Source organism: Apodemus sylvaticus, chromosome 3, assembly GCF_947179515.1.
Source record: "Apodemus sylvaticus chromosome 3, mApoSyl1.1, whole genome shotgun sequence".
Lineage (NCBI taxonomy): Eukaryota > Metazoa > Chordata > Mammalia > Rodentia > Muridae > Apodemus > Apodemus sylvaticus.
The window spans coordinates 46,803,883-46,827,245 of NC_067474.1; the positions used below are offsets into that span (position 1 = coordinate 46,803,883).

At 44.4% G+C, this 23,363-nt stretch overlaps 1 protein-coding gene across 1 annotated transcript in view; it reads left to right on the forward strand.

The window, feature by feature from the left end:
- The first annotated feature begins 12,401 nt into the window (after positions 1 to 12,401).
- Positions 12,402 to 23,363, forward strand: part of LOC127680622 (gamma-aminobutyric acid receptor subunit rho-1) — a 30,661-nt gene continuing 19,699 nt past the window's right edge. Inside the window, exon 1 of the mRNA XM_052176213.1 lies at positions 12,402 to 12,639. Coding sequence (XP_052032173.1) covers positions 12,518 to 12,639 — 122 coding nt within the window. The 5' untranslated portion in view covers positions 12,402 to 12,517. The remainder of the gene's footprint in view (positions 12,640 to 23,363) is intronic.

A 23,363-nucleotide genomic window follows, 5' to 3' on the forward strand; every position in this document is an offset into this window, starting at 1 on the left:
GGTTTGTGAATTGATTGTGAAAGGAAGAATAAGACTTCATCAATTAGCAAGAATAGACCTAACAGAGATTATAGAGCCTTATACTAATGCTGAAATTATCTCATTATGGGTAATCAATGAGGATTGACAAAGAGCTTGCAATAATTTTTGAGAGAAATTAATAACAAATACCCCCAAAGCAAGTGATTTAAGTTTATAAAAACAATGGATTTTTCCTTGTATAATGAGAGCAATATCAATTTATAAAGCTCTTACCTTTTATACAGATGCCAATAAATTAGAAATGCCAGGTTTTAAGTCAAGAAATATAAGTAAAGAAATTCAAAGCCCATATACTTCAGTTCAAAAATCAGAACTATAGTCTATTCTAATGGTTCTGTTAGATTTTTCCACTCTCTTAGTATAGTTACTGACTCTCAGTAAGCAGAATTGTTTTGCATATAGAAACTACTGAACTTATTCCAGATGCTTCCGAAATAGCTTTATTATTTATACAACTACAACAAATAATTTGAAATAGAGATCATCCATTATATGACCCATATGAAATTGGTCTCATACAGATTTTCCAGGACCGTTTGCACTAGGAAATGAAGATATAGAACAATTGTTAATAGTAAATGTATTAGAAGCTACAAATTTTCATAAATGGCATAATGTAAATAATAGCCTCTTGACATTTTTTTCTATAACATGGAAACAAGCCAAGGAAATATAAAAAAATTTGTCCTAGTTGGTCCTTTATATAATCAAGCCCCCTTACCTGCCAGAAATTACCCTAAAGGGACCTAAAAAATGGAATTTGGTAGATAGATGTGTTTCATTTTGCAGAGTTTGAAAAATTAAAATATGTATATCATAAAATTTATATGTATTCAGGATTTCAATGGGATCCAAAAAAAGCTGATTCTGTGATTACATATTTATTATAAGTGATGGCCATCTTAGGGATACCTTTACAGGTTAAAACTGATAATGCTTCAGCATACGTATCGAGTAATATGCAACAATTTAAAAATAGTATAACGTAAAACATGTTGCAGGTATAATCCTACAGATCAAGCAATGTGGTAAGATGTAACCACACTTTAAAGGAGATAATCATAAGGCAGAAGGGGGTGTGGGATCTCTCAGAGACAGACAGGGGGGGTGTGGGATCCCCCAGAGACAGATTACATAATGCTTTATTAACAAATAAAAACAAGTTTTAATTTTAGAAAAGATTGCTAAAATGAGCAGATGGAGACAAAAGTAGAAGGTTTAAAGAATGATACAAAAAGGTTGTAAGAGTTGAAACTTAAAAGGTAGGTATGGGTAATATCTCAGCTTATTATAATTAAAGCATATTAATTGGCCTGCTCTAACAAGTTATAGCTCTCATTTAAAAATATTTCTTTTATTCTATTTCTGAGTTTTTATTGTTTATTTTATTATTTTTTAGTTTATGTATGCATGTATGTATGTATGTATGTATGTATTTAGGATCTCTTTATCTCTGGCTGACCTTGAATTTGCTATGTAGATCAGGCTAGCCTCAAATTCAGAGTCCCCCTCCCCCACCTCCTGGGTGCTGGGATTAAAGGTGTGTGCCACCACAGCCGGCTTCATTTTTTTTTAAATTTCTTAAATCCTCTTGTAGTTGATAATAGGAAAACTTTCCAAGATATTTGGATTTTTCTTTGATATATTCCTAAATGATAAAAAATAATGCCAATCTTGTTGATAACTATACCCCAAACCTTATACAGTACATGAGTCATATCTTTGTTGTATCTATTTGCCTGCCGGATCTCCAATCTTACTTTAACCAAGACTTAATGTCTAAAAAGATCCTGTAGGTACAAGGGAAAATATGTAGGCACCCAGGGAACCATGGAGCTGGCCTGGCCTAGCTAGCGACCTTGAGAGGCATGCATCACAGGGGTTTCATGTGTGCATTCATACATGAACACACAGACACATAGACACACACAGTCATAGACATATACACACACAAACACTCACACAACAAAGCATAACAAAACCAAACCCCCTAACAGGCAAGCAAACAATAAGCCTGCTCTCTTCTGCCTCTGGCTCTTTCTCTCCCTCTTCCCCCCCTTCCCTCTCATCCTCCTTCCTTCCTCTCCCTCCCCTCTTATAAATGCACACAAGAACATTCGTCTTGTAAACAAAATAATTTAATAGATTTCTTCCCTTGTATTATTAAGTCATCATCATCATCATAAAAATCGAAATGTAAAATGTAGCGCGTGAAGTACAGTTCAGCCTTCCTCCCACACACCATGAGACTGCTCTGCACACAGCAGGACTCTATGGGGTGTAACAAGTGGGAAACTGATCAGGACTGTGGTAAGCAGACTAGGCTAATTTTCAGAATTGTTATTAGCACATATTAGTTGTATAAAATGGTAGGATGTAAAACCCTGCTAAGAAGTTTGGTAAGGCAGAGCAGGTTGAGACTCAGTGGGCACACACCTGAGCCTTAGGTGACTCCTGGGCTGGAATATGTGCCATGCTCCTCACACGAAGGAAACGTGTCCTATGGTCAGGCAGGCCCAAAACAGAGGTCTCCATGCTAGTGAGGTACCTAGAGGTCCGAGGGCTTAGCTGCAAAAGGAATTTAATCTCAGGCCCGCCCCAAGAAGTGAGTATGACTTAATGCATTCATTTTCCACCATGAACAACTAATAAACAACCATGTTTAGAACCATGGACTGTCTCTCTTACAGAGATCTGCCATAGAGAGCCATGGAGAAGGCATTCGACTGCAGAACCTCAGCCTGATCTCCTGTAGAAGGCCTCACTGTGCTCCCAGCTACAACTGCCACCAAGCCTGCCTCTGCCAAGCTAAGGACAATCGCCCATGGGACAAGCCACCCATGGGAAAGCTCCCCTTTACCCCCAGTCCCAGGCCTCAGGCCCTGGCTCCGTTCCCATCCCTTCCACCACTCCCAGTGGTGCCTGGGCGTCCCAGAGTCTGAGAACCCCACGACCCTGACCTCATCGCAGGCCTGGGGACCCCTGAACCAACTCTGGTTTTCCCTCATCTCAGACTGTGCTTTCCCACTTTCGGTGTCTCTGCGCTTCCCTCCAGTCCTGCGTGGGGTAAGCGCAAACTCCCCACATTCCGCCTCCCCAAGCGGCCGTGCCCACATAAAATAATGGGTTTCAGGGTGACGTTTTCTACATGTGCATAGCATGTTTTGATCCTGTCCCCGCTCCATGACCGTTCTCATCCTCTGCGCTCTTCTCCTGGCTCTCTTGCTCTTCCCAAAATCCCTCTCACACTTTCATGGGTTTTTTTGTTTGTTTGTTTTGCTTTGTTTTAAATCTAGATTCCTTTTCATGTGCCAATTGTCCTTCTGAGTTGGTCTCATTTCACTCAACATGAACTCTGGTTCCACCCCCTTTCCTGAAAACAGCATGGTCTCCTTCCTACTTAGGGCTGAGTTACACGTGTGTATGTGCGTAGTAGGTGTGTGACAGTTTATCCAGTCGGGAAGCACTGATGAGGATTTAAGCTGACTCCATATGGAATTCCACACCCCGGTCCCGTTAGAATCTCTAGGCGTCATATGGCTACTGTCACAATACTTCTGGGCGCGCCGGCATCTCACACCCAGCGTATGTATGGTGACTTTGATTTCCTTCTAGTACGGATCAGAGTCATTTGGGGGACCATAGGACTCAGTATGGAGGTTCAAAAATAGCAGCAGTTCTCTGAGCTCTTGCAATTGCAGAAATCCGCCAGGGCCCAAGGCAGAAAGGGCTCCAACAAGCCTCTCTCCTCTCATTTCTGTGAGGGGAGCCTCCTAGTGGAGGAAGAGGCCTTATTGGGAAATCTCCACAGATGGTATAAGCCTGTCCTTCCTGTAGACTGTTCTGGCTCAAACTTGTCTTCAAGCTGACTGACTCAGTCTGGTTTCTCTCAGTGTCTTACTGAGTTGCTCTGCTTGGCCTCATACTAACTCTGGTAATTTGTTCTAATCTTCTGGCTCCTTCTCCTTCTCTGGCTTATTCTGTTGTCACCTGTGCCTAGCCTGTTCTCTGTCTGCAACCTGTCTCAGGAAACCTGCTTCCTTCTTCCTTTTCTCTCTGTCTTCCTCTCTGAAGTAGCTTCCCTCTCCTCTCTCTTCTCCTGAGAGTCAGGCTTATCCTAGTCTGTCAAATCTTTCTCTGATTTGTCACCGTGTCTCCCACTCAATTACCTCAGAAGAATAGAAATTACATTAACATTTCAGTCTTCCCGAAGACCTCAAAGCATGTGCAGTTAGGGCAGAATTGCATTCAGCTGATTAGGAGGGGTGGCCGGATACTCGGGTAAGGGACTTAGTACCCTCCCTGCCTTTCTTCTGTGAGGGGAGGTAAGTGGTCAACTATCCAGCTATGATAATCATATTGTTTGTTTGCCAGCCGCCCCAGCAGAATTCCTGAAGATGGTACCAGTCACCTGGAGGATGTCCTGTATGACGGAGGTGTGTGTGTAGGGTGTGTGCAGTGCCTGTGGAGGCCAGAGCGTAAGGCTCAATACTTTCCGTTGTGACTCTTCACCTTATTACTATTATTTTTTAAATCGGGTATCCCGTTGACCCTGGCATGGCTAAACTGGTTAGTGAGCTCTAGGAATCCACTTGTCTAAACTGTCTCCCCAGTGCCCAGGTTCTATACCCACTACCAGGCCTAGGCCTTGTGTGAACCCTGGACACTCAGATTCAGGGCCCTGGGCTCATGCAGCAGGCACTGCAGCAAGGGACTCATCTACGAAGCCCTAGGAAGTTTCTAATCTAGCATCCAAGAATCTCTTCTCGCTCACACTCCCCGAAGATGTGTGGCATCATCCTAGATATTTGGGTGCATTCAGTCCCAGAACATCTCCCCCTCTGTCGCTCATTCTTGAAATCGGCAAGGCATGGCAGCTCACCAACCACACTGTGCCCACACTGAGCCCGCACTGAGCCCGCACTGAGTCCGCACTGAGCCCACACTGAGCCCGCACTGAGGTCGCACTGAGCCCGCACTGAGCTCTGGAGGCGTCACACCCTCGGCCTCTATTTCTGTACTTTGAATGGTTGTCAGGAGTGCTGACATTTAGTTCGATTGGGTCTTTCCTTAAGTCCATCCAAGCTCATTATTCTCCATAGAAGCCTCTTTCAGTTTGCTTAGCAAAATTGAGCCACATGGCATTGAACAATTCCAAATTTGCCTCTGTCATTTTTTTTTCCCCCTGAGACAGGGTTTCTCTGTGTAGCCCTGGCTGTCCTGGAACTCACTCTGTAGACCAGGCTGGCCTCGAACTCAGAAATCCTCCTGCCTCTGCCTTCCAGCGTGCTGGGATTACAGGCGTGCGCCACCACCACCCGGCTTGCCTCTGTCAAATTTATCCTTAGTTATCAGAAGGATTCCTGGACTGAACTTTAGAAATTGTCTATTGTTCGATATCCTAATGAGACAAGGAAACCAAGGCCCAGAAACTCTGTCGAATTTGCCTCTAGTATGTAACATTCAGGAGAATTCCTTTTTTTGGAGGGGGGGGTCTCAAAATAACCCTACCACATATTTATATATGACATATTTATATATTTAGAAATTATACATATATTATATATGTATATACAGGGACACTATATATGTTCACTTCCTAAATACATAAATACGGCTGCTCAGTCTGTATAATATTACCTGTAAGTGTGTTTTCCAGGTTAATCATTTGATATTGAGAACCATTGGTGTGCTGTTTCCTGAAGAAGACTATTTTTATTATTCCCAGCATTCCTTGCTTGGCTGTAGTTCTTTGTGTAGGGTTAAGGCTCACTATCACCCACCCACTGTGTCACAGAAAATTCCCTGATCCTCTGGCTCCTACAGTCTGTCTTAGGGTTTCATTGCTGTGAAGAGACACCATGATGAAGGCAGCTCTTACAAAGGACAGTGTCAGAAGTCCAGTCCCTTATCTCCATGATGGAAGTCTTGGCAGCATGCTGGCTGACATGGTGCTGGAGAGGGAGCTGAGAGCTCTACATTTTGATCTGAAAGCAGTGGAAGGAAACTGTCACTGGGTGTAGCTTGAACTTATATCAGACCCTCCCCGTCCCTTTCTCCAACATGGCCCCATCTATTCCAGGGCCATACCTTCTAGTAGTGCCATTCTCCATGGGCCAAGCATTCAAACACATGAGTCTGTGGGGGCCATTCCTGTTCAAACCACCACACAGTCCTTCCACCTCCTCTTCCAAAAGGATCCCTGGGTCTTACGTACAGAGTATTTCAGAGATGTATGAGTTAGGACTGGACGCCACACTCTGCATTTTGATTGGTTGTGGTTTTCTGTAGTGGTCTCTGTCGCAAAGAGAATTTTTCTTGATAAAGGATGAGGACTACACTTATCTATATATCTAAGGACAAATACTTAAATCATAGTTAGGGATTCTGCTGGTTTAGTAGAGCAGCAGAAGTAGGTTTTTCTCTAATATCCATGACTTCATGAGGCCTTAGAGTTTGGCTGCGTTTCCAGGACCAGGTATGATTTCACTCTTGCTGAGCTGGTCTGAAGTCCAGTGGAAGAGCTGTTGGTTACTACTACGGTGTGTGTGCCGCTACTGCACCCCTGGTGTTCTCATGCCATACTGGTTGGTACTGCAGTTCATAGGCATCAGAGTTGGGCAGGACTCTTCCTCCTTTGGAAACTTCATGTTGCCTTCTGGTCCTCAAGGAGGAGGCTTTACAATAGTTCCAGCTCAGGAGCTCTGTGTTTCTGTGTCTGAACAGACGTGACGTACCTTCTACTCTACAGGGCAACCAAGGGCAATAGCAGTAGTCTGTAATGTTTGGAGACTCTCTCAGAGAACCCTGACTAATAGCTCCACAGAAGCCTTCTCATGCCTGATGCTGGGGGTTTGGTTGATAGACTTTAGCTCTTGAAGGAAGCATTATCAGCCCAAACTATGTATTTATATACAGATTTAAGTGTAAATTAAATAGTATAACTCCTTATGACTTTCTCAGACTTTTTACTGTTTTTTTTTTTTTTTTTTTTACCCTTTCCTGTATTTATCTCCCTTTCCTTCCCTAGTTAGACACCCACTCCCATTTTGCCCAGTCAGATCACGTGTGCCCCAGGATGCCCCTCTTTATTGCCTGATCACCAACAAAGGTCCCCTTTTCTTTTTACTTTTCTGGTTTCTGCAGTTATTACAAGAAAGACACTCATATTTGAAGATATTGAGCTAGAAGTCACAGATGACAGAGAACATTTGATATTTGTCTTTCTGGGTCTGGGTTACCTCACTTAATATGATCTTTTCTAGTTCCATTAATTTCTTTGCAAAATTCATGATTTCATCTTTCTTTACAGTGGAATAGTATGACACACTGTATTATACTACAGTGTGGGTTCCTAGGAGAGATAAGGGATGATAGACCATTGCTTTCCCTCAGACATTTCTCAGAGAGCACGGCAGGAGTGGGACCTCTCCCTACCTGAATGAGGCTCGGACCTACTCACTTCCATAGAGACAAAAGCCACATCTCCATAGAGACAGATTGGCTACTGTTGCCCCCCAGAGAACTGGCTTCTCAGAATCATCTACAGGCAGTCTGCTAATGTAGCTGACACACTTGGAAGGTCCCTACCTCTGCTGCAGTTCCTCCCCCTTGCCCTCTCTCTTTCTTTCTCTCTCCCCTGACTCGAGCTATATGAGCCAGCCCCACTATTTCAGCAAACAAGCCTCTCTCTAAAACAGTCTCTCAGGTCATTCGTACTCACCCCCTCCTGAAACCCTGCTCCCCAGCTCCTCCTGTTCCTGAGCCCTCTGGCTGATCAGGGCAGGGGACCCACACTGCACCCCACACTGCATTGTCATTATCCATTCATCTTTGAAGGGCATTTAGGTTGTTATTAATAGGGCAGCAACAAACATGGCCAAGTCAATATCTGTGAGTAGGATAGCAAGTACTTTGGGTGTGTGCCAAGGAGTGTTATAGCTAGATCAGATGGTAGAATTATTTTTAGCTTTGTGAGGATTCTCCACACTGATTTCCACCAACAGAGAATGAGGGTTTCCTTTCCCCCCATATCCCCTCCTGTATTTGTTGTCAGTTGTTTTGCTGATCTTTGCCATTCAAACTGGGATAAGATGAAATCTCAGTTTTTTTTTTTTTATTTAAATTTCCCTAATTGCTAGAGATGCTGAATATGTTTTGGATATTTTTAGCCACTTTTTTTTCTTATTTTGAGAACTTTCTGTTCATACCCCAGGCCCATTTTTTAATGGGTCCTTCCTTCTTTCCTTCTTTCCTTCCTTCCTTCCTTCTTCCTTCCTTCCTTTCTTTCCTCCCTCCTTCCCTCCCTCCCTCCCTTCTTTCTTTCTTTCTTTCTTTCTTTCTTTCTTTCTTTCTTTCTTTCTTTCTTTCTTTCTTTCTTTCTTTCTTTCTTTCTTTCTTTCTTCCTTCCTTCCTTCCTTCCTTCCTTCCTTCCTTCCTTCCTTCCTTTCTTCTTTCTTTGTTTCTTTGTTTCTTTCTTTCTTTCTCTCTTTCTTTCTGTTCTTTATATATTCTGGATATCAATCCTCTGTCAGATGTAGAGTTGACAAAGATTCTCTCCAACTCTGTGGACTTCCTCTTCACTGGGGTGATTCTTATTTCCTTAGCTGTGCAGAGTTTTTAGTTTCAATGCAAAGTTGTTGACTTTAATTATTGGGCAAATGAGAGCTTTTCACAAGTCCTTTCCTACACCTATGTCATGAAAGGTATTGCCTGTGTTTTGTTCTAGAAGTTTTGGTGTTTCAAGTTTCAGGCTTAGGTCTTTGATCTATTTGCAGTTTGTTTTCATACAAGATGATAGATTTGTGTCTGATTTTGTCCTGGGTGTGGCATCTATCTCCCCGGCAGTATTTGCTGACGATGCTTTCTTTTCTTCAGCACACGTTCTTGGCATCTTTGGTAAATATTAAATGGCTGAAGTCATGTGTACTCATGTTTGGGCCTTCAGTTCTGTTCCATTGGTCTACATGTCTGTTTTTGCGCCAGGACCATATTATTGTTATTACTGTGGGTCTGTAACATAGCTTAAGATATGGAATGGTGGGATAGGAAAGATGCCTCAGTGGTAAGAGCACTGGCTGCCCTTTCAGAGGTCCTGAGTTCAATTCCCAGCAACAATAAGTTAGCTTCAATCTTCTCATTGTTATATGTCTGTGATGTTTCAAGTGGGAATGGCCCCCATAGGATCCTATGTTTGATTTCACGCTTTTCAGTTGGTAGAAATGTTTGGGAAGTGGCCTTGTTGGAGGAGGCATGTCAGTTCAGGAAGGCTTGAGGTTTCAAAAGTTCACACCATTCCCATTTAGTTCTCTCTCTCTCTCTCTCTCTCTCTCTCTCTCTCTCTCTCTCTCTATATATATATATATATATATATATATATATATATGCCTTATGCTTATGATTCAGTTTTAAGGTCTCAGCTATAGCTTCAGTGATACGCCCACGTGCCTGCTGCCATGATCTCTGTGGTGATGGTCACGGACTCTAACCCTCTGCAACCATGATCCCCAAATTAAATACTCCCTTTTGTAAGTTCCCTTGATCATGATGTTTTGTCACAGTAATAGAAAAATAACTCAGATGGTATTTGTTCATGCTGTTGGCCTCTGTTGGTTTAATTTTAGTTGTTTGGATGAATCTAAAAAAAGTATCCATTTCTTTTAGGGTTTCCAACTTAATGGAATACAGGTTTTAAAGGCATCTCCTTATAATACTTTGAATGCCGTTGGTCTCTCTTGTAATGGCTCCCTGTTCATTTCTGATTTTCTTAGTTTGGTTTCTTTCTTTCTTTTGGCTAGTTAGGACAAAGGTCTGTAGATCTTGTTTATCTTCTCAAAGAACTAGCATTAGGTTCCTTGATTCTTTGTTTTGTTTTGTTTTTTCTATCTCATTGATTTATCTTCTGATTTTTATTTTATTTATGTCTGTTGACTGTCTTGGATTTGGTTTTTTACTTGTTTTTCCAAATTTTTGAGGTGCATCATTAAGTCATTTACGCTCTTTCTGATTTTTTTTTTAAATATAGGCACTTAGAACTATAAATTTCTCTCATAGGCCTGCTTTCAAAATCAAGAGATCTTGTTGTGTTGTGTTTTCTTCTTCATTAAGTTCTAGAATTTTTTTTTATTTCTTTTTAAATTTCTTTTTGACCCATTCATCATTTACTAATGAGTTGTTTAAACTCCACAAGTTTGTATTTATTAGAGATTTGTTTGTTGTTGATTTTAAGTTTTATTACACTGTGGTTAGATAGTACATAGAATTATTTAAATCTTTTGAATTCATAGGTTTTGTTTTGTGTTCTTGGATATGGTCTATTTAGAGAGTCTTCTATAAGCTAGTTAATGGAATGTATATTTTTTGGTGTTTGGATGGAATATTCTGTATCTGTTAGGTCCATATTATGTATGATGCCATTTAATTCTGTTTCTTTGTTTATTTTTTTGTCTAGATGACCTGTCTAGTGGAGAAAGTGGGATACTGAAATCACTTATTATTAATGACTAGTTTTAATCTGTGTCTTTAAAACCAGTAGTACATTTTTTAAATATTAAAACTGGGTGTGTCAGAATCTGGTGCATTTATGTTTAGGATTGTCATGTCTTCTTAGTTAACTACTCCCTTGATGAGAATGAAGTATTTCTCTTTATCCCTTCTGATTAATTTTAATTTGAAGTCTATTTTGTCAGATATTAGGCTAACAATACCTGCTTGCTTTCTGGTTCCGTTTTATCAGAGCATATTTGTTTATTCTTTAAGGCAGTTTCTATCTGGAAAGCTATGTTCTTTATGCTCTACTGACTGAGTAAGCAGGCCCCACATTAGGCGCCACCTGTTGTGGGAAATATTAAAAATGATCCTGCCAACTTTCCACACTCCTGCTTCTCTCAACCCACCGACTCCCCGACGGGGCCTGACCATGCTCCTGTGCTCCAGCCAGCCTCCGCATTATCTAGCTCTCTTGTCCCTGAAAGCTGCTAGTTCCCTCTCCGCCATCTGCTGTCCCACATTTCAGTAACCAAGTAAAGCAAAACTCTTGAAGCTTATAATTAACCAATCAGATTTATGTATCAATACATTCTCAATTTACAAGATGCCAATACAATAATTTCAGAGCCAATTGATAATCATAAAAGCTTTATCCCAATTATTCCAACCTTATGATATCATAACTACCTGTGGCTGGTTAAAGCCACGTTGGTTCATGTCTACCACCATCTTCCTTTCTTCCCTCTCTCTCCCTGATGCTCTTTGTCTCTGCAACTCTTCGACCCGCCTCCCTTTTCCCTGTCCAATCACAGGCCTCCTGCTGCCCTAATGTAATTGGACAGGAAAACTCCTGCAACACCTACCTCATCCTCTTCTGCCTTCTCATCTTTCTCTTCCTCCTCTAGTTATTCTTTCTTTTCATTTAGCTCCTTGGTTCTTCAATGAAGTCTTGCCATGTAGCCTAGGCTGGTCTCAAATGTAAAATCATCCTGCCTTCCAGAATACTGAAAGTATAGCTATACACAGCAACACCTGGCCTAAGCCCTATCTCTTTGAGTCTATCCATCTAGAGACAGGAAGATCAGGAGTTCAAAACCAACCTTGGCTATATAGAGAGGGTTCAAGTCTAGCCCAGGTTGCCTGGGTTTCGGGTTGCCTTTCCAGCAGGGGAGTGCTAAGAATTCTAAGTCCGTTTGTTGACACAGTCTGAACGTCTCAACTGTCTGAGCTCAGCTTGGAGGAGCCAATAATTTGGAGTCCTGGATGTAGTCCTACTTCCATGGGACTCTGACCCTGTCCTGTGACGGAGATAGACCTGGGCCTATAGATTCTGTGCCAAGGTTTCTGAGCAGATATCAAAGGAGACATACTACTTGACTGCGGTTTATTCATGTCCAGGCATTTCCAAATGGAAAAGTATAATAAGGCTGGTACAGGAGTATTGCAACTAACAAGGGCTTTAGCTTTTTCTTTACACTCTGTGGGGGAGGCTTTTCCCCATGTGACCTCTTAACCAGCTGCTCACAGGTATCAACCCCAAGGTTACAGAAGCCATGGGCAACTAGAAGCATCTAGGAGCATCAATAGATCAGGGGAGGAACAAAGCAAGCGGACAGACAGACAGACAGACAGAGTCTCTGCCTTTTTGCAATTACTTCCTTCTTTCTATTCAGTCAACTTGAAAATACAAACCCTCACCCACCACATTTGATGATGAACTAATTTAGACAAGCCCCAGGAACTGTCTCGCGGGACATAGGAATTCAACCTCAGTTTAGAAAATCCCTGACATCTGACGCAGGAGGATTTGCGGGGTTAGTGGAAATTGCTTTCTCCCGCTGGCCAGATTACAGACTGCGGCTTCAGTTTTGCAGGGTAAACATCCTTCTAATAACAAACACAGCAATGATGCCTTAAGGGAGGACGGACGGCAGCTCCTCACCGGCTCCTCACGGCTTCTCGGGAGAACTGTTTGATTTGGAAATCTATGTTGGCTGTCCAGAATATGAATTTTGGCGTATTCCTTCTGTGGTGGGGATGGATTCTGGCTGCTGAGAGCACAGTGCACTGGCCAGGAAGAGAAGTTCATGAGACATCTAGGAAAGGCAGGTGAGTGGCATGCGAGGCAAAGGCCTTGGGGACAGTATGGACAGCAGGTTCTCCATGGTCGTGTCTTAGCGGCAGCCTTTCTGGATCTGGGTGGAAACACCTCCTCCCCTCTCCTTCCTTCTCTTCCTCTTTCAGGAAGCTGGAATGCTGTTTTCCTTTGTAATAGTACTACACATGATAGTATTAGCATATTTTCTTAAATTTGTTGTTTATTATCTAAAACAATATTCTGGAAAAGAGATTATTATACATTTTCTGAAAACCAAGGATGACTGATATCTGCACAAATTCTCAAGGGACTGATGGAAGTTTTGATCTGCGGGAATGAGTCACAAAAAATGAATTACAAAACTAATTCCATGTTTTGTTTTTAAAACAGTCTTCTTTGGGATGTACTGCTAGCAGCATCAGTTGGTTGTCCAACTGCAACCTGGGAGGGCTTGGGGTGGTAGTGCTGCCTCTGCTGTAGCTGCCTCAGGGGTGGAGCTCAGGCAGCGGGGGGCCTGGCCTTTGGCCTCACCTGGCTCCAAGGCCTCCTGAGCTTGGTTGCATCTTTCACACAGACCCACCCAGCATCAGTCAGTAAACCAGGCACTGGAGACAGTCAGGCTCCTCACTCCGTCAGTGCTGAGGTCATCAGCATTTCCAGCTGAACCTAAGTTTTCCTTCTATTCGGATGTAAATATGCAGAGTAAGAAAGACCTGCTAACGTGAGGGAAGTGCTTTTCCCGAAAGTCTGGATCCAGGAGACCCCTGTCTTGTTCATCTGTGCTCCCTCCTGAGGTCAGAGTCCTCCCCTAAGCAGATGCGCTCACGTCTCTAGTTTCTGTCTGCTTCTACACTGTCACTAGACTAGGTTCTCAGACATCCAGTGGTCACAGCGAGCCTGGGGTACTGAGGAGGACCGCTGTGCCCAGCAGGGAGGGTCAGAAATTGCTTGGGCAAATGAAATTTGTGCAGTGATGTACCCTCAAAATGCAGCGATTTTTTGACCCAAATGTGCTCGTGGGAATTAAAACCAACTAACACTGCCAATTGACCCCCAAACCGTCAGGCTGTTCCCCAAGACACCATTAGAATAGCAGCCTGTTTAGAGAAGTCATAAAGACTGGGTAGACTCTTTTAGAAAGTTAATTTTAATTAATTAAATTTAAATTAACTTTAAAGATGAAAGTATTTTAAACCGATTGTTAAACGGTATAGAGCATTATATAGACATAAATGTGGAATAATTAAATCAGACTAGTTAATGTGTGTGTCACCTCAGATACTCAGGGTTTCTTTTTTATATTTTATTTATTTTCTTTATGTATAATGGGTATTTTGTCTGTATATCTGTGTGTCTGTGTGTCTGTGTGTGCTCAGTGCCACAGGGGTGAGAAGAAGGCATTGGATCCCCTAGGATTGGGGTTAAAGACAGCTGTGTGCTGCCATGTTGGAGGCCCGTGCGTTTGACCACTGAGCCATCCCTCCAGCTCCCTTGGGGGTCTGTTTTGGTGAGAAAACACAAGTGAACGCTGGCGGCTCTCCAACCCACGGCACACTGTGCTGCAGTCAGCTTGCTGACAGGATTTCAGCACGAGCTTGTCCTCCCTTCACCCAGCATCTCCAAACCCAGCCTTGAGCAACGCCCTTCCGCCGTCTGCTTCTGTGCACTGGGGTCCGTCTGTGAGTGAGATGAGCAGTCAGTGTGAGAAATTGTGCCTGGGAGTGCAGGGTCGCACACCTGTAATGCCAGCACTTGAGAGGTCAAGGCAGGTCATCCTCAAATACACAGCGGGGTGGAGGCCAGTCTGGGCTCATGAAACCCAGTCTCAAAGCCAACCAAGAGGATGGGGTGGAGGGGGAGAGAGTGGGAGTGGGCTGGAGCATGAGGGAGACAAGAAGAAATAAATTGGTTCTATATGCTGTGGAGATCGCTTCCTGGCATTTAAAAGCAGGGAATTAGATTCAGGTCAGATTTTGGGCCTATGAGGGAGGCTGAGAATATTTGGCTTAGGTATTTGTCTGGTGTTTAGCTTCTTAACTTAGGATAACACCTGCAGGTTTGTTCCTGTTGTCACAAACAGCAGTCCCCTTTTGTAACGACTGTCCTGTTAAAGCCACACCACATCCTCTTCACTTGTCCTCATGGACACTGCGGTTGGTACCGTACCGTGGCTGAACAGTGCCCTGGTGAATGTGGAGATGCAGACATCTGGTCAGAGCACTGGATTCAAAACCTTTGCTTGTAACCTCTGAAGAGTGGCAGCGTGGCAGGTCATTCCGCATTCACAGCTTGCTCACACTCGCCTTCCCGGTTCCCACCAGTCACTGGGATGGCTCCTCTAGAGAGAGAAAATGGCAGTCATGGTGTGTCTTCTCCCTGTTTTAAATCCAGCTGTTTGCTTTCTCATTGACTGAATTTCCTGTGAAAGTTTGGTGACAGCCTTCTCAGATGCAGGCCTTGCTCATAGTGTCTTCAAGCCCACAGGTTACTTCTTTGCCCCTAATGTCTCCTCCACCGTGGAGAAGCTGTGGGTTCGATGTAATCTCACTGGTTTGGCTTCTGTTGTGTGAACATTTGAGGTCACATCCAAAATTCTATCACCAAGCTCAGGGGCCCGAGTTCTCCTTGTTGTCTCTCAGTAGTTTCATAATTCTGGGCCTTACACCTAAGTCTTTAACCCATTCTGAGTTCATCCTTGTATCCAGTGTGAGGCAAGAATCCATATTATTCTTCTGCATGTGGATATCCAGTTGTCCTGACACTCATTATGGAGCAGACTGTCACTTTTCTGTTGCGTGTTCTCTGGGCCTTAGCTGACTGGAAAGGCGGAGGCTCAGGCGGAACTACTGCTTCAGGGGAGAGCAGAGGTCATAAGGACTGGATTTTCTGCTGCCATTATAAAGGCGATTGCTTTACTGGCTTCTGTTTTGAACAGTTCCTCACTAGAGTGCAGAAACAAGCTTTTATGTCTCCTCTAGGTTTACTCCTTCCTTCCTCCCTCCCTTCCTTCCTTCCTTCCTTCCTTCCTTCCTTCCTTCCTTCCTTCCTTCCTTCCTTCCTTCCTCCCCCCTCTCATTTCTAGTAGTTTTGAGTGGACTCTGGGTCATAGGAACATGTTATCATCAAGCAATCGCAGCTCTAGCTAAGAACTAACACATACTTAGCTCATGAACAGAAATCATGAATGTTCATCTTAGTCTTATTTCTACAGAGTGAAATAGACTTTTTAAAAAGTTATTTTCAAACTTTTTCATTTTTTATATTGGAAGACACACATGGCACTGTTTTTATTCTGTGAATGTATTTTTGCAACTTTATTGTATCTAATATAATTTTGCCTACCCTACATATTTACTTATTTTAAACCCACAGAATGATCATTTAGTTGACTGAATAATAATGTATAATATGCATAATATACTACTTTTTAAGCATTTTCCTTTATTTATTAACATTTGGTTTCTTCCTATTTATTATTACATATATACTTTAAAAGATGTATTGTTTATTTTTTTGTGTACAAATTATTTGCCTGTATGTATGTATATATGTATATATGTGTATGTGTGTATGTGTATATATATATATATATGTGTGTGTGTGTGTGTGTGTGTATGATCACCACATGTATATACTGTCCATAGAGATCAGGGAATGTATTGAAGATTGTGAGTTACCATATGAGATCTAGGAATCATTGGGTGCCAAACCTGGATTCCCTGCAAGGGCAGCAAATGTTCCTAACCACTGAGCCATTTCTTTAGCCTCTACTATTACAAATATTATACATGGTTGCTTAGTTAGGATAGACTCTTGAAAGTGTCCTGGATCAACCAGGTGTGCCTCAAGAAGCAGAGGCAGGAGGATCGTTGTAAGTTCAAGGCCAGCCTGGTCTATATAGTGAGTTCCAGGACAGCCAGAGCTATATAGTGAGACATTGTTGCAGAATAGGAACAACAACAAAATAATAAAATAAAGACAGTGTCCTGGATCAACTAATATGCAGACACTTAGAACTCTAGGTGTAGGTTTGGAGATGTTTGAGTGAGGAAAGTCTCTTGTTGCTTAGAGGCGTCTGAGGGGCTGAGTTCTATCCCTGGGTCCTGCAGGGTAAAGGAGGAGAAACAACTAATGTCTACAAGTTGTCCTCCAACTTCCATATGTGCACTATTGCGAGTACACCCACCACACACACACACACACACACACACACAAATAAATAAATGTAATAAAAACTAAAATCCTAGGTAGATTTGATTACATTTCTTTACAAACGGAAAGTGGACCAATTTATATCCCATCATCCAAGTTGAATTTTGCTTTTATGTAGTTTAAGCTTTTAAAAGACATGCCACCGAGATTTGAAGTCTCTCTGCAGGCGCGTCCCAATGTGCTCACTTCCCTGTAGCACATAGGACTCAGAGCAGAGTTCCTAGAATGGACAGAGTCCTAGATGCACACAGTATCTCAGTTGGTCGTGGAAGGCTGGAAGCATGTGCTGCAGCCCTCGGGATGCGAGTCCAGGCTCTGCAGCATGAGCTCATCCTGCCGGAAGCCAGAGTCTGACAGTTCTATCACTTCCGGCCAGACTAAAGTCCACACTTCCTGTGGAGCAAAGGAAACCCAGCTGCCTTCAGCAGAATTCCATCCCAGAGAGACCACATTTGCTTGCACATCAAGAGTTGCAGTAGATAGGTAGGAAGGGTCCCAGGAGGGAGACAGAAGAGAGAGAAGGTGAGAGATTGTGCGTGGTCTGGGCCAGTAGCGGGAGGAACAGGGGTGGAGAGATGGAACCCTGAGCATTTTAGCATGTCCAGGATTTGCGTGGCATAAGAAAGCAGTTTCAGGTAGATACCCAGCAGGCACTGGGGTGGCTGGTGTGGGAAAGAGGTCACTTCAGGGGCAGGGGAGCAGGGAGAGTGGTGTGAAGAAAGGACACAGCCCCGATTCACTTAGAGGCTGTGGAGAGACTCCTGCACATTTTCAGGCAGGGTTAGGCAGCTCAGGGAGAAATGGGCTTGTGGACACAGATTCAAAGGAGGTGGTCAAGGGGCCCTGAGAGAGAAAACGGCGTGAGATAAGAGTGGGAACGAGGGCAGAAGAAGAGGAACGTTAAAGAACTCAGAGGAAGTGGATATGGTGCTGTATGTAGGCCTGAAATCGCAGCAACTCAGGAGGCTGAGGCAGGAGGATCACAAGTTCACAGGTGGGCTACATAGCAAATTCAAAGTCAGTGCGAACACCTCAGTGAAGGGGGGTTTGGGGGCAGTGGGGTGGCACATGCCTGTGATCCCAGCACTTGGTAGGTAGATCATTTTAACCACATAATGAGTTTGAGGTCAGTCTGGGCTTCTGAGGAAGGGAAAGAGAGGGGCTGGGTATATGTTTCAGTGGAAAAAAATGCTTTCCTAGCTTGCATAAGGCCCTGGGTTCAATGTTCAGTGCCAGCCTTCAGCTCCCCACATGTAACAAAAGGAAGTTGTTTGAGGAAGAAGACTGTGGAGGGAGTGGAACTCAGGACCAGGCAGGTGAGTGTAGAGAGAGTAGAGAGGGGTCAAGGACACTAAGAAGTACTTGGTGGTGTTCACGTGTTTGTTGTAGCAGTTACTAAGTGGGCATTCACCAGCCTCTGGAGGCCTCAGACTGGGGAGCTGTCCTAGAGAGGTGCCGGGGCCTTCCTGAGGATGGACGCGTCAGTGGGGTTTACATCAAGGTAGAGACTCAGAGTTAACACAGGATAGAGGAGCCCCCCCACTCCCACCCCCCCCAGCCCCACCCCCCAGCCCCACCCCCCCTTTAACAGCCCCACCCCCTTTAACAGCCCCACCCCCTTTAACAGCCCTCACAAGAGACAGACGGGTGTAGCAGCGGAGTTCATAGCTCACTACTTCAATCCCTGGGGCAGCAGTGGGGCTGCAACTCTGTGGAGAACTCGGCAAGTTCACCTCTGACAGCACTGTACTACAGGCTCTCACCATGACAGGCATACTCTTGTTGTACGTTTCTAACGCCTAAAACACTTCCTCAGCGAGGGACGGCTCAGTGGCTAGGAGCACTTGCTCCTGTAGAGGACCCAAGTTTGGCTCCTAGAACCTACATGGTCACTCACAACCAATTGTCACTTCAGTTCCAGGTCTGATGCCCTCTTCTGACCTCTGTGGGCATCAGGCACACATGTGGTGCACATACAACCATGCAGATAATCATATACATAAAATGTGTGTGTGTGTGTGTGTGTGAGGCACAGACCAGGCAAACCCATTCTCAGTGGGTGCTTCCTATGGAAGGATAATGACTAGAAGGTCTTTGTGTTAGGACTTCACCAGATTCCTGGGAACAGGTATTAGTGATAGTGGCAGAGAGATGACTTGATCTAATAATTCCAAGAAAAGACGGAGAAATAAGTAAGTGCAGTGGGTTGCCTTTTAGTCTAGCCTTAGCCAAACCTCCCTTCCACGTGCAGACTTCCATGTCAGAGTGGTCACATGTAAAAACAGTCTTGAACCTTCATGGAAACAGACATGTTTGTCTAAGCTATGCCTATACATGTATAAGACATGACTGGATAAGCTAAGTATGTATAGCTATGCATCTATCTCCCACTCTACTCATTCACCCATCTGTGGGAAAGGGAGAAATTTATTTTAAAAATGTAGGGGCTGCCGGGCGGTGGTGGCGCACTCCTGTAATCCCAGCATTCCGGGAGGCAGAGGCAGGCGGATTTCTGAGTTCAAGGCCAGCCTGGTCTACAGAGTGAGTTCCAGGACTGCCAGGGAGGGCTATACAGAGAAACCCTGTCTCTGAAAAAAACCAAATCCAAAAAACCAACCAACCAACCAAACAAGCAAACAAATAAACAAAGAAAACACATAGGGGCTGAAGACATGGCTCAGCATTTATAGCCAAGGTTCAGTTCCCAGTATCCATACTGGGAGTGGTGGCTCCCAATCATCACAGTCATATTGAGGGAAACCATCAATAGCTAATGCCAGTGTAATTGAAAGAGGAGAGCATGTTCCAGCCCCAGCAAGCAGTAGGACTTGCCAGATTCAGTCACAGGGTTCTCACTTTAGCGTCAAGAGTGGGGCCAAGGAGTGGAATGTGGTGGTTGAATAAGAATGGCCCCATAAGCTCATCTACGCTAGGTCATATAAGAAAGGCACCGTGGAATCTTTCTCCATGGCTAAGGACGGCTGCTGAGGCCAGACATGTGTCAGGGGTGTCCCTGCACGGAGGTCGAGGGGCCATTGCATGAAGCGGGGAAGGTGAAGCTTGAGTTGCCTCGGAGACAACAAGATGTTGGAGGCACCAGAGTTGTGGGATGCCTGCCAAGGAAAGCTGTGCATGGGCGTGGAATCAGCCCAAATGAGAGAGGTGTGCTGCAGTCAGCAACGATGAAAAGAGCTGGAGACCTGAAGAGCTCTTTGACATCAGACGTGGAGATATACAATATGGGGTTTGCCCTGCTGGGTTTAGGTCTTGCTATGGTCCAGCATTTTCTCATTATGTTCCTTTTCTTCCCCTTTTGGACTGGCAATGTATATTCTCTGCCATTGTATGTTGGAAGTTTGTGAGCTGCCTTTTGATTTTGATTATTCTTGGGGTTATAGTTAAGAGATTACCATGAGTCTCCAAAAAGACTTTGAGCTTTGGACTTTTAAACAGTGTTGAGACTGTGGTAGATTATGGAGACTTTTGAAACTGGACTGAATGCATTTTGCATTATGATATGGCCGTAAGCCTATGGGGCCAAGGAGTGGAATGTGGTGGTTGAACAAGAATGGCCCCATAAACTCATATATGCTAGGTCATCAGGAAGTGGTACTATTTGAAAGGATTAGAAGGATTAGGAAGTATGACCTTGTTGGAGGAAGTGTGTTACTATGGGCGGGCTTTGAGGTTTCTAAAGCCCTTGCCAGGCTCAGTCTTTCTCTCTCTGCTTGTGCACCAGGATGTACCTCTCAGCTACTTCTCCAGCATCAAACCTACCTGCCACCATGCTATCTGCTGTGGTGATAATGGACTAAGCCTCTGAAACCATAAGCAAGCCCCAATTCAAATTCTTTCTTTAATAAAAGTTGCCTTGGTCATCAGGTCTCTTCAGCAATAGAACAATGGCTGAGGTAATATATAACACAAGAATCAGATTATTCGTTATCAAAATTAAATTAGTAAGGACTTGGTGGAGATAAACTGAGGGAAGATAGAGAATATTTGTTATGTGCAACACGTAGAAACTCCGGGACACTCCAGGAAAGACCACATCCCATGAGCATCGTCATAGTGTAAGATCTGAGCCTATGGGGCAGCTAGATATGCGTCAGAGAGCAGACATAGAGCTTCGAGTGCCTTCCAGTGATACTGCTGCAACAGATTCCAACACACTCAGTGTGACAGATTGAATCTCAATTCATTATTTCTTTTCTTTGTGTGTTGGGAAGGGGTTGAGACAAAATCTTGCCATGCCGCTCAAGCTGTGCTCAAATCCACACCAGTCCTCCGGTCTTGGCATGTCTTGGCCTCCTGAGTGTTGGAATTACAGACTCTACATCAATGCATGGCTCCAATCCTTTTATAGCTAAGGAGACACTTGCCAGGTCAGAAAAACTGGGGTTCAAGGTCAGATGTGCTATTGTTCCAGCTCACCACTTCACCCAAGACCAATGTTCTGTAGCTACCCTGGCATCCAGACACCCATCTAGGGGCTTGGTTGACCCAAGGAGCCACAGAGCAAACCCAGGTATTTGGCCCAGTCTCCCCGCTCTGTGTTCTGCACCAGTGTGGTCAGATTGGCCCACTGGCTGACCCTTGAGAGCAGTGAGTCCCACACCAGGGCTGTTGTCCACCCTGTGCCTCTGTCTGGACACCGTTATGTCCTCTCACCCACATTGTGCCTCTGTAACTGTCACCTTCTCGCAGGACTTTCTTTAGCCATGTGTATAAAAAAAACCCATCCCAGCATCCTCACCCTCCTCCAGAACATATGTCTTGTCTTAACGAGAGTCCACATGCCTGCAAGGCCTGATAGAGTCCTGGCTGTGTCCCTGACAAGGTCCTGTGAGAGTGACGTAATGGTTCTAGGCAACAGGAATCAATCCTGATCTCCGAGCTGGGTGGAACAGTGGTAGGAAGAGAGTCGCTAAACAATAAGACGGCCTGGAATAGAGACTGGCACTGCTACACACCTACCGATGGCCTTGGATAGCTTGATAGCTTCCAGTCTGTATCTCTTGTTCGGCAGAATGGACCATCTGTCATTGTTTTCCTTTTGTCTATTGATGTGATAATGACCACGACCAAAGGACACTTGGAAGTGTTTCCTTCACCCTTACAGTCCGTCATGAAGGGAAGTCCAGGCAGGAACTTGAGCAGAGACCGTGGAGGAACATTGCTTGCTGTCCTGTTCCTCAGAGCTTGCTCAGGTCTCGTTTTAAAAGCTAATAGTTGTTTTTATCATCTTATATGTGTGAGTGTTTTGCCTGCATATGTGTATGAGTACCACGTGTGGACCTGGTACCTGCCACGGTCAGAGGACACAGATGTTTGTGCTCTACCATGTAGGTGCTAAGGATCGAGCCTAAGTCACCTAGAAGAGCAGCAAGAGCTCTTAACTGCTGAGCCATCCCACTCCCAAGGCACTAAACCTGCTCCTTTCTACAACCTTGACTACCTGCCCACGGGTGACATCACCCACAGAGAGATGGGCCTTCCCATGGCAATCATCAGCCAGGAAAATGCCCTACAGACTTGCCTACAGGCAAGAAAACCATATTGTCAACTGAGACTACTCTTCCTAGATGATTCTAGGTTCGAGTCACGTTGACAAAAAAGCCAACCAACACAGTCACTTCCTGGTTATTGGCAGGATTGTGTGGGTCAATGCATGGGTGCCTTGACCGCCGTGAAATTTAGTCTGCTGGCGATGGGTGGTAGATTACTAGGAGCCGTATTGCCAAACTTCTATGGATTTGACATTGAAGGTGAAAGGTTTTCAGTGGAAAAGCACATGTCTGATCTTCACTCCACACTGTTGCTGTGATTGCTAGGGCAGACAGACAAGGGCACAGGAAGGACAGTGTGCTATCCCTTGTTAAGAACCGTGGGATTCAGTTCATATGAGGCAGGGATGGATAGGGCAAGACACAGAACAAGATTTTGAGATGGAGGTTCAGCCAGAACTAGCTGGTTGTTCTGTTCTGACCTCATGCGCATGAGAAGAGGGCACCCTTTTGAATAAATACACCTCTAAGCAAGCCTTAAGTGTCCCCTGAGAGTGGGAAGAAAAGGGAGAATCACAGGTGGTATTGGGGATTCTGGGATACATAAAAGATTTCTTTCCGTGGCTACTAAAAGGCCAAGGAAAGCGGGACTGTTTTCACCAGCCCATCCTTGGCCCTTGTTAAGTTCTCTCCTCTCTGAGGCAATGTGGTCATCAAAACAGCACAGCCCTTCCAGCCCTAATTCTCAAGCCCAGGAGACGGCTCAATGGTAGAGTTCCAGCGCCCACATGACAGGCTGGCCACAGCAGCCACGTCAGGGAGGTTCAGTGAGAGAGACTCTGGCTCAAACAGTAACTCAATTAGGGTGGAGAGAGAGGAGAGCTCACCCAGCAAGACAACGTGGCCAATGCCTCTTCCAAGGCACAAATCCAGATCGCCAGTCCAGCACCTTCCTCTGTGGCTTTAAAAGCTACGCGAGCTCCCAGCCTTGGTTTTCTCACATGTGAACTGGGGCT